This window comes from Oncorhynchus masou, chromosome 2 (genome assembly GCF_036934945.1).
Source record: "Oncorhynchus masou masou isolate Uvic2021 chromosome 2, UVic_Omas_1.1, whole genome shotgun sequence".
In the NCBI taxonomy this organism is placed as follows: Eukaryota; Metazoa; Chordata; class Actinopteri; order Salmoniformes; family Salmonidae; genus Oncorhynchus; species Oncorhynchus masou.
In genome coordinates, this window is record NC_088213.1 from 4,064,830 (window position 1) to 4,076,975 (window position 12,146).

At 38.0% G+C, this 12,146-nt stretch overlaps 2 protein-coding genes across 2 annotated transcripts in view; both read left to right on the forward strand.

The window, feature by feature from the left end:
- LOC135552207 (probable E3 ubiquitin-protein ligase HERC1) overlaps positions 1-11,146 on the forward strand; it is a 191,334-nt gene extending 180,188 nt beyond the window's left edge. Inside the window, 3 exon segments of the mRNA XM_064983699.1 lie at positions 1,763-1,963; positions 3,661-3,791; positions 10,406-11,146. Coding sequence (XP_064839771.1) covers positions 1,763-1,963; positions 3,661-3,791; positions 10,406-10,654 — 581 coding nt within the window. The 3' untranslated portion in view covers positions 10,655-11,146.
- The window catches only part of herc1 (HECT and RLD domain containing E3 ubiquitin protein ligase family member 1), a 273,217-nt gene continuing 271,953 nt past the window's right edge, over positions 10,883-12,146 (forward strand). The window contains exon 1 of the mRNA XM_064983713.1: positions 10,883-10,944. Coding sequence (XP_064839785.1) covers positions 10,883-10,944 — 62 coding nt within the window. The remainder of the gene's footprint in view (positions 10,945-12,146) is intronic.

Genomic DNA, 12,146 nt, shown 5'->3' on the forward strand with positions numbered 1-12,146 from the left:
GACCCTGTGGGTTCTATTAGAATCTATCTGACCCTGTGGTTTCTATTTGACCCTGTGGGTTCTATTAGAATCTATCTGACCCTGTGGTTTCTATTAGAATCTATCTGACCCTGTGGTTTCTATTAGAATCTATCTGACCCTGTGGTTTCTATTAGAATCTATCTGACCCTGTGGTTTCTATCTGACCCTGTGGTTTCTATTAGAATCTATCTGACCCTGTGGTATCTATCTGACCCTGTGGTTTCTATTAGAATCTATCTGACCCTGTGGTATCTATCTGGCCCTGTGGTTTCTATTTGACCCTGTGGTTTCTATTAGAATCTATCTGACCCTGTGGTTTCTATTAGAATCTATCTGACCCTGTGGTTTCTATTAGAATATATCTGACCCTGTGGTTTCTATTGGAATCTATCTGACCCTGTGGTTTCTATTAGAATCTATCTGACCCTGTGGTTTCTATTAGAATCTATCTGACCCTGTGGTTTCTATTAGAATCTATCTGACCCTGTGGTTTCTATTATAATCTATCTGACCATGTGGTTTCTATTAGAATCTATCTGACCCTGTGGTTTCTATTGGAATCTATCTGACCCTGTGGTTTCTATTAGAATCTATCTGACCCTGTGGTTTCTATTGGAATCTATCTGACCCTGTGGTTTCTATTGGAATCTATCTGACCCTGTGGTTTCTATTAGAATCTATCTGACCCTGTGGTTTCTATCTGACCCTGTGGTTTCTATTAGAATCTATCTGACCCTGTGGTTTCTATTAGAATATATCTGACCCTGTGGTTTCTATTTGACCCTGTGGTTTCTATTAGAATCTATCTGACCCTGTGGTTTCTGTTAGAATCTATCTGACCCTGTGGTTTCTATTAGAATATATCTGACCCTGTGGTTTCTATTAGAATCTATCTGACCCTGTGGTTTCTATTGGAATCTATCTGACCCTGTGGTTTCTATTAGAATCTATCTGACCCTGTGGTTTCTATTAGAATCTATCTGACTCTGTGGTTTCTATTAGAATCTATCTGACCCTGTGGTTTCTATCTGACCCTGTGGTTTCTATTCGAATCTATCTGACCCTGTGGTTTCTATTAGAATCTATCTGACCCTGTGGTTTCTATCTGACCCTGTGGTTTCTATTCGAATCTATCTGACCCTGTGGTTTCTATTAGAATCTATCTGACCCTGTGGTTTCTATCTGACCCTGTGGTTTCTATTTGACCCTGTGGTTTCTATTAGAATCTATCTGACCCTGTGGTTTCTATCAGAATCTATCTGACCCTGTGGTTTCTATCTGACCCTGTGGTTTATATTAGAATATATCTGACCCTGTGGTTTCTATTAGAATCTATCTGACCCTGTGGTTTCTATTAGAATCTTTCTGACCCTGTGGTTTCTATTAGAATATATCTGACCCTGTGGTTTCTATTAGAATCTATCTGACCCTGTGGTTTCTATTAGAATCTATCTGACCCTGTGGTTTCTATTAGAATCTATCTGACCCTGTGGTTTCTATTAGAATCTATCTGACCCTGTGGTTTCTATCTGACCCTGTGGTTTTTATCTGACCCTGTGGGTTCTATTGGAATCTATCTGACCCTGTGGGTTCTATTGGAATCTATCTGACCCTGTGGTTTCTATCTGACCCTGTGGTTTTTATCTGACCCTGTGGGTTCTACTGGAATCTATCTGACCCTGTGGGTTCTATTGGAATCTATCTGACCTTTCAACCTTTCCACTCTGACCCCCTCCACCAGGTGGTAAAGGTCTTCTGGACGTGCAGCCCCACTGGGTGTCAGCTCTGGCCTGGCCGGAGGGAGAAGCCGTGTCCCTGTGGTGCGGGGAACCCAAAGATGTGTTGCTGGTCGGACGCATGGATGGATCCCTGGGCCTTATAGAGGTCCACGATGCCTGCACCATGCGTCGCACCGAGCTGGAGCACTGCTACCGGAAAGATGGTACGTAGTCTGGAGGGTGGGCTGGCATGGGGCGGCAGGGTAGACTAGTGGTTAGAGTGGAGGGGCGGTAGGGTAGACTAGTGGTTAGAGTGGAGGGGCTGCAGGGTAGACTAGTGGTTAGAGTGGAGGGGCGGTAGGGTAGACTAGTGGTTAGAGTGGAGGGGCGGCAGGGTAGACTAGTGGTTAGAGTGGAGGGGCGGCAGGGTAGCCTAGTGGTTAGAGTGGAGGGGCGGTAGGGTAGACTAGTGGTTAGAGTGGAGGGGCGGCAGGTAGACTAGTGGTTAGAGTGGAGGGGCGGCAGGGTAGACTAGTGGTTAAGTGGAGGGGGTAGGGTAGACTAGTGGCTAGAGTGGAGGTGGCGGCAGGGTAGACTAGTGGTTAGAGTGGAGGGCGGCAGGGTAGCCTAGTGGTTAGAGTGGAGGGGCGGTAGGGTAGACTAGTGGTTAGAGTGTAGGGGCGGCAGGGTAGCCTAGTGGTTAGAGTGGAGGGGCGGTAGGGTAGACTAGTGGTTAGAGTGGAGGGGCGGCAGGGTAGACTAGTGGTTAGAGTGGAGGGGCGGCAGGGTAGACTAGTGGTTAGAGTGGAGGGGGCGGCAGGGTAGGGTGCCTAGTGGTTAGAGTGGAGGGACGGCAGGGTAGACTAGTGGTTAGAGTGGTGGGGGCGGTAGGGTAGCCTAGTGGTTAGAGTGGAGGGGGCGGCAGGGTAGCCTAGTGGTTAGAGTGGAGGGACGGCAGGGTAGACTAGTGGTTAGAGTGGAGGGGCGGCAGGGTAGACTAGTGGTTAGAGTGGAGGGGCGGTAGGGTAGACTAGTGGCTAGAGTGGAGGTGGCGGCAGGGTAGACTAGTGGTTAGAGTGGAGGGGCGGCAGGGTAGCCTAGTGGTTAGAGTGGAGGGGCGGTAGGGTAGACTAGTGGTTAGAGTGTAGGGGCGGCAGGGTAGCCTAGTGGTTAGAGTGGAGGGGCGGTAGGGTAGACTAGTGGTTAGAGTGGAGGGGCGGCAGGGTAGACTAGTGGTTAGAGTGGAGGGGCGGCAGGGTAGACTAGTGGTTAGAGTGGAGGGGCGGCAGGGTAGCCTAGTGGTTAGAGTGGAGGGACGGCAGGGTAGACTAGTGGTTAGAGTGGTGGGGCGGTAGGGTAGCCTAGTGGTTAGAGTGGAGGGGCGGCAGGGTAGCCTAGTGGTTAGAGTGGAGGGACGGCAGGGTAGACTAGTGGTTAGAGTGGAGGGGCGGCAGGGTAGACTAGTGGTTAGAGTGGAGGGGCGGCAGGGTAGCCTAGTGGTTAGAGTGGAGGGACGGCAGGGTAGCCTAGTGGTTAGAGTGTTGGACTAGTAACCAGAAGGTTGCAAGTGCAAACCCCCGAGCTGACAAGGTACAAATCTGTCGTTCTGCCCCTGAACAGGCAGTTAACCCACTGTTCCTAGTCCGTCATTGAAAATAAGTATTTGTTCTTAACTGAGGTTAAATAAAGGTTAAAAAAATGAATGAATGTCCCCAGTTTTCACATAACTGTGACAAGTGTGTGTCATTGACCGTATGTTTGTTTTTTTTACTTCCAGGATTTTCTCTTTAAGACACTGATCTGAAGTCGTGTTGATTTGTGACTCTCCCGATTTAGACTTCTGACCGTTTTGATATTTTTTGGCGACGACGGTTTTACGTAGGTGTTCCGTGACCTGAAGTTTGTTGTTTTTCCGTTGTAGTGTCAGTGATCCACATCGCCTGGTACAGTGAGGACAGGCCGTTCGCCGTGGGCTACGCTGACGGCAAGCTGCTGATTGGCACCAAAGAGCCTCTGGAGAAAGGAGCTGTCGTGGTCATCGATGCCCATAAGGTCACCACTATCTCTATATAATAATATCACATTATATTATACCTCTGGGGAAAGGAGCTGTCGTGGTCATCGATGCCCATAAGGTCACCACTATCTCTATATAATAATATCACATTATATTATACCTCTGGGGAAAGGAGCTGTCGTGGTCATCGATGCCCATAAGGTCACCACTATCTCTATATAATAATATCACATTATATTATATTATACCTCTGGAGAAAGGAGCTGTCGTGGTCATCGATGCCCATAAGGTCACCACTATCTCTATATAATAATATCACATTATATTCTATTATACCTCTGGAGAAAGGAGCTGTCGTGGTCATCGATGCCCATAAGGTCACCACTATCTCTATATAATAATATCACATTATATTATATTAGACCTCTGGGGAAAGGAGCTGTTGTGGTCATCGATGCCCATAAGGTCACCACTATCTCTATATAATAATATCACATTATATTATATTATATTATACCTCTGGAGAAAGGAGCTGTCGTGGTCATCGATGCTCATTAGGTCACCACTATCTCTATATAATAATATCACATTATATTATATTATACCTCTGGAGAAAGGAGCTGTCATGGTCATCGATGCCCATAAGGTCACCACTATCTCTATATAATAATATCACATTATATTATATTAGACCAGTGGAGAAAGGAGCTGTTGTGGTCATCGATGCCCATAAGGTCACCACTATCTCTATATAATAATATCACATTATATTATATTATACCTCTGGAGAAAGGAGCTGTCGTGGTCATCGATGCCCATAAGGTCACTACTATCTCTATATAATAATATCACATTATATTATAGTATACCTCTGGGGAAAGGAGCTGTCGTGGTCATCGATGCCCATAAGGTCACCACTATCTCTATATAATAATATCACATTATATTATATTAGACCCCTGGAGAAAGGAGCTGTTGTGGTCATCGATGCCCATAAGGTCACCACTATCTCTATATAATAATATCACATTATATTATACCTCTGGAGAAAGGAGCTGTTGTGGTCATCGATGCCCATAAGGTCACCACTATCTCTATATAATAATATCACATTATATTATATTATACCTCTGGAGAAAGGAGCTGTCGTGGTCATCGATGCCCATAAGGTCACCACTATCTCTATATAATAATATCACATTATATTATATTATACCTCTGGAGAAAGGAGCTGTCGTGGTCATCGATGCCCATAAGGTCACCACTATCTCTATATAATAATATCACATTATATTATATTATACATCTGGGGACTGGTCACTAGATATCTTCATGTTTTAGCCGTTTAGTCTCTGTCTCCCCCTGTGTATCTCCTATAGCACTGGGTCACTAGATATCTTCATGTTTTTAGTCTCTGTCTCCTCCTGTGTATCTCCTATAGCACTGGGTCACTAGATATCTTCATGTTTTTAGTCTCTGTCTCCTCCTGTGTATCTCCTATAGCACTGGGTCACTAGATATCTTCATGTTTTTAGTCTCTGTCTCCTCCTGTGTATCTCCTATAGCACTGGGTCACTAGATATCTTCATGTTTTTAGTCTCTGTCTCCTCCTGTGTATCTCCTATAGCACTGGGTCACTAGATATCTTCATGTTTTTAGTCTCTGTCTCCTCCTGTGTATCTCCTATAGCACTGGGTCACTAGATATCTTCATGTTTTTAGTCTCTGTCTCCTCCTGTGTATCTCCTATAGCACTGGGTCACTAGATATCTTCATGTTTTTAGTCTCTGTCTCCTCCTGTGTATCTCCTATAGCACTGGGTCACTAGATATCTTCATGTTTTTAGTCTCTGTCTCCTCCTGTGTATCTCCTATAGCACTGGGTCACTAGATATCTTCATGTTTTTAGTCTCTGTCTCCTCCTGTGTATCTCCTATAGCACTGGGTCACTAGATATCTTCATGTTTTTAGTCTCTGTCTCCTCCTGTGTATCTCCTATAGCACTGGGTCACTAGATATCTTCATGTTTTTAGTCTCTGTCTCCTCCTGTGTATCTCCTATAGCACTGGGTCACTAGATATCTTCATGTTTTTAGTCTCTGTCTCCTCCTGTGTATCTCCTATAGCACTGGGTCACTAGATATCTTCATGTTTTTAGTCTCTGTCTCCTCCTGTGTATCTCCTATAGCACTGGGTCACTGATATCTTCATGGTCTCTGTCTCCCCCTGATCTCCTATAGCACTGGGTCACTAGATATCTTCATGTTTTTAGTCTCTGTCTCCCCCTGTGTATCTCCTATAGCACTGGGTCACTAGATATCTTCATGTTTTTAGTCTCTGTCTCCCCCTGTGTATCTCCTATAGCACTGGGTCACTAGATATCTTCATGTTTTAGTCTCTGTCTCCCCCTGTGTATCTCCTATAGCACTGGGTCACTAGATATCTTCATGTTTTTAGTCTCTGTCTCCTCCTGTGTATCTCCTATAGCACTGGGTCACTAGATATCTTCATGTTTTTAGTCTCTGTCTCCTCCTGTGTATCTCCTATAGCACTGGGTCACTAGATATCTTCATGTTTTTAGTCTCTGTCTCCTCCTGTGTATCTCCTATAGCACTGGGTCACTAGATATCTTCATGGTTTTAGTCTCTGTCTCCCCCTGTGTATCTCCTATAGCACTGGGTCACTAGATATCTTCATGTTTTTAGTCTCTGTCTCCCCCTGTGTATCTCCTATAGCACTGGGTCACTAGATATCTTCATGTTTTTAGTCTCTGTCTCCCCCTCCCTGTGTATCTCCTATAGCACTGGGTCACTAGATATCTTCATGTTTTTAGTCTCTGTCTCCCCCTGTGTATCTCCTATAGCACTGGGTCACTAGATATCTTCATGGTTTTAGTCTCTGTCTCCTCCTGTGTATCTCCTATAGCACTGGGTCACTAGATATCTTCATGTTTTTAGTCTCTGTCTCCTCCTGTGTATCTCCTATAGCACTGGGTCACTAGATATCTTCATGTTTTTAGTCTCTGTCTCCTCCTGTGTATCTCCTATAGCACTGGGTCACTAGATATCTTCATGTTTTTAGTCTCTGTCTCCTCCTGTGTATCTCCTATAGCACTTCATGGGTCACTAGATATCTTCATGTTTTTAGTCTCTGTCTCCTCCTGTGTATCTCCTATAGCACTGGGTCACTAGATATCTTCATGTTTTTAGTCTCTGTCTCCTCCTGTGTATCTCCTATAGCACTGGGTCACTAGATATCTTCATGTTTTTAGTCTCTGTCTCCTCCTGTGTATCTCCTATAGCACTGGGTCACTAGATATCTTCATGTTTTTAGTCTCTGTCTCTCCTGTGTATCTCCTATAGCACTGGGTCACTAGATATCTTCATGTTTTTAGTCTCTGTCTCCTCCTGTGTATCTCCTATAGCACTGGGTCACTAGATATCTTCATGTTTTTAGTCTCTGTCTCTCCTGTGTATCTCCTATAGCACTGGGTCACTAGATATCTTCATGTTTTTAGTCTCTGTCTCCTCCTGTGTATCTCCTATAGCACTGGGTCACTAGATATCTTCATGTTTTTAGTCTCTGTCTCCTCCTGTGTATCTCCTATAGCACTGGGTCACTAGATATCTTCATGTTTTTAGTCTCTGTCTCTCCTGTGTATCTCCTATAGCACTGGGTCACTAGATATCTTCATGTTTTTAGTCTCTGTCTCCTCCTGTGTATCTCCTATAGCACTGGGTCACTAGATATCTTCATGTTTTTAGTCTCTGTCCCCTCCTGTGTATCTCCTATAGCACTGGGTCACCAGTTATCGTCATATTTTATTATTAAAGCCTGTTTTTTTTTCTTCACAATGTAAAGTACTTCTGTATGTAAATTAATTTCTGTAACTGAAAAGAGCTCAACAAATGCAATTTATTTGTACCATTATTATTATTAGTAGTAGTAGTATTATTATTAGTGGTAGTATTATTATTAGCAGTAGTATTATTATTAGTATTATTATTAGTATTGTTAGTATTATTATTAGTAGTAGTATTAGTATTAGTATTAGTAGTAGTAGTATTATTAGTAGTAGTAGTATTATTATTGGTAGTAATATTATTATTGCTAGTATTATTAGTGGTATTATTAGTAGTAGTATTAGTACTATTATTAGTAGTAGTATTATTAGTAGTAGTAGTATTATTAGTAGTATTATCAGTAGTAGTATTATTAGTAGTAGTATTATTAGTAGTACTATTATTAGTAGTATTATTAGTAGTAGTATTATTAGTAGTAGTATTATTATTAGTAGTAGTATTATTATTTTTAGTAGTATTCTTATTAGTACTACTATTATTAGTAGCATTAGTAGTAGTAGTATTACTATTATTAGTAGTACTATTATTAGTAGTAGTAGTATTATTAGTAGTAGTATTATTAGTAGTATTATTATTAGTAGTATTAGTACTATTATTAGTGGTAGTATTATTAGTAGTAGTAGTATTAGTAGTAGTAGTATTACTATTATTAGTAGTACTATTATTAGTAGTAGTAGTAGTATTAGTAGTAGTATTATTAGTAGTATTATTATTAGTAGTATTAGTACTATTATTAGTGGTAGTATTATTAGTAGTAGTATTATGATTAGTAGTACTATTATTAGTAGTAGTATTATTAGTAGTATTATTAGTATTAGTAGTAATATTATTATTAGTAGTAGTATTATTAGTATTATTATTATTAGTATTATTATTATTAGTAGTAGTATTATTATTAGTAGTAGTAGTATTATTAGTAGTATTATTATTATTAGTAGTAGTATTATTATTAGTAGTAGTATTATTATTAGTAGTACTATTATTAGTAGTATTATTAGTAGTAGTAGTATTATTAGTAGTAGTATTATTATTAGTAGTAGTACTATTATTAGTAGTAGTATTATTAGTAGTAGTAGTATTAGTAGTAGTAGTATTAGTAGTAGTAGTATTACTATTATTAGTAGTACTATTATTAGTAGTAGTAGTAGTAGTATTAGTAGTAGTATTATTAGTAGTATTATTATTAGTAGTATTAGTACTATTATTAGTGGTAGTATTATTAGTAGTAGTATTATGATTAGTAGTACTATTATTAGTAGTAGTATTATTAGTAGTATTATTAGTATTAGTAGTAATATTATTATTAGTAGTAGTATTATTAGTATTATTATTATTAGTATTATTATTATTAGTAGTAGTATTATTATTAGTAGTAGTAGTATTATTAGTAGTATTATTATTATTAGTAGTAGTATTATTATTAGTAGTAGTATTATTATTAGTAGTACTATTATTAGTAGTATTATTAGTAGTAGTAGTATTATTAGTAGTAGTATTATTATTATTAGTAGTACTATTATTAGTAGTAGTATTATTAGTAGTAGTAGTATTAGTAGTAGTATTATTATTAGTATTACTATTTGTAGTATTACTATTAGTAGTATTAGTAGTATTATTAGTAGTAGTATTATTAGTAGTAGTCTTATTATTAGTGGTATTGTTAGTAGTATTAGTATTATTAGTAGTAGTATCAGTAGTATTCGTGTTATTATTAGTAGTATTAGTATTATTAGTAGTAGTATTATTAGCGGTGGTATTATTATTAGTATTAATATTAGTAGTAGTAGTATTATTATTAGCAGTATTATTATTAGTAGTATTATTATTAGTATTATTATTAGTATTATTATTGGTGGTAGTATTACTATTAGTAGTAGTATTATTAGTATTATTATTATTAGCAGTATTATTATTATTAGCAGTATTATTAGCAGCAGTATTACTATTATTAGTAGTAGCAGTAGTATTATTAGTATTAATAGTATTATTGTTAGTAGTAGTATTAGTAATATTAGTAGTATTATCAGTAGTATTAGTATTATTAGTATTATTATTAGTAGTATTAGTATTAGTATTATTAGTATTATTAGTATTATTAGTAGTATTAGTATTATTATTAGTAATATTAGTAGTATTGTTAGTATTGTTTTTATTATTATTATTAGTATTAGTATTATTAGTATTATTAGTAGTATTAGTATTATTAGTATTATTATTGGTAATATTAGTAGTATTGTTAGTATTATTTTTATTATTATTATTAGTAGTAGTGTTAGTATTATTAGTATTATTAGTATTATTTGTAGTAGCATTAGTATTATTAGTATTATTAGTATTATTAGTTGTAGTATTCATATTACTAGTAGTAGTATTAGTATTATTTTTATTATCAGTATTAGTATTAGTAGTATTGTTAGTAGTATTAGTATTATTAGTAGTAGTATTATCATTATTAGTAGTAGTATTATTATTAGTATTATTAGTAGTAGTATTAGTATTAGTAGTAGTATTATTATTAGTAGTAGTATTAGTATTATTAGTAGTATTAGTAGTATTATTAGTATTATTCATAGTGGTATTATTATTAGTAGTAGTATTAGTATTATTTTTATTATTAGTAGTATTAGTATTATTAGTAGTATTAGTAGTATTAGTAGTATTATTAGTATTATTCATAGTGGTATTATTATTAGTATTATTAGTATTAGTATTATTATTATTTTTATTATTATTATTATTAGTAGTAGTAGTCGTAGTAATATTTGTATTATTACATGTGTCTGTCCCAGGAGTCCATCACCAGTATAAAGTGGGATCCTACTGGTCAGATGCTGTTGACCTGTGCCAAAGAGGACGTGGTGAAGCTATGGTCCAGCCCTGGGTCAGGGTCCAACCCCGGAGCAGGCTGGAAGTGTCTGCAGAGCCTACCCCACCCTGCCCAGGTCAATGGAGTGGCCTGGTGTGGTCTGACTGGACGTGGAGCCAAACCTCTCAACATGCTGGCCACGTACGTATGGTATTCAACTGGACTGTGTTGATATTAATTCACTTTTAGTCATGTATGGAACTGAACTGGACTTTAGTAGACTATACAGTGGGGCAAATAAGTATTTAGTCAGCCACCAATTGTGCAAGTTCTCCCACTTAAAAAGATGAGAGCCCTGTAATTTTCATCATAGGTACACTTCAACTATGACAGACAAGTTGAGAAAGAAAATATCCAGAAAATCACATTGTAGGATTTTTAATTAATTTATTTGCGAATTATGGGGGGAAATAAGTATTTGGTTACCTACAAACAAGCAAGATTTCTGGCTCTCATAGACCTGTAACATCTTCTTTAAGAGGCTCCTTTGTCCTCCACTCGTTACCTGTATTAATGGCACCTGTTTGAACGTGTTATCAGAATAAAAGACCTGTCCACAACCTCAAACAGTCACACTCCAAACTCCACTATGGCCAAGACCAAAGAGACCAAAGACCGCAATGTCTTTAGTGGACTATAGATGTCTTTAGTGGACTATAGATGTCTTTAGTGGACTATAGATGTCTTTAGTGGACTATAGATGTCTTTAGTGGACTATAGTGGACTATAGATGTCTTTAGTGGACTATAGAGGACTATAGATGTCTTTAGTGGACTATAGTGGACTATAGATGTCTTTAGTGGACTATAGTGGACTATAGATGTCTTTAGTGGACTATAGTGGACTATATATGTCTTTAGTGGACTATAGATGTCTTTAGTGGACTATAGATGTCTTTAGTGGACTATAGATGTCTTTAGTGGACTATAGTGGACTATAGATGTCTATAGTGGACTATAGATGTCTTTAGTGGACTATAGATGTCTTTAGGGACTATAGTGGACTATAGATGTCTTTAGTGGACTATAGGTGTCTTTAGTGGATTATAGTGGACTATAGATGTCTTTAGTGGACTATAGTGGACTATAGATGTCTTTAGTGCACTATAGGTGTCTTTAGTGGATTATAGTGGACTATAGATGTCTTTAGTGGACTATAGTAGACTATAGATGTCTTTAGTGGACTATAGATTCTTTAGGGGACTATAGATGTCTTTAGTGGACTATAGGTGTCTTTAGTGGATTATAGTGGACTATAGTTGTCTTTAGTGGACTATAGATGTCTTTATTGGACTATAGTGGACTATAGATGTCTATAGTGTACTATAGATGTCTTTAGTGGACTATAGATGTCTTTAGGGGACTATAGTGGACTATAGATGTCTTTAGTGGACTATAGATGTCTTTAGGGGACCATAGTGGACTATAGATGTCTTTAGTGGACTATAGGTGTCTTTAGTGGATTATAGTGGACTATAGATGTCTTTAGTGGACTATAGTGGACTATAGATGTCTTTAGTGCACTATAGGGGACTATAGATGTCTTTAGTGGACTATAGATGTCTTTAGGGGACTATAGATGTCTTTAGGGGACTATAGTGGACTATAGATGTCTTTAGTGGACTATAGAAGACTATAGATGTCTTTAGTGGACTATAGTGGACT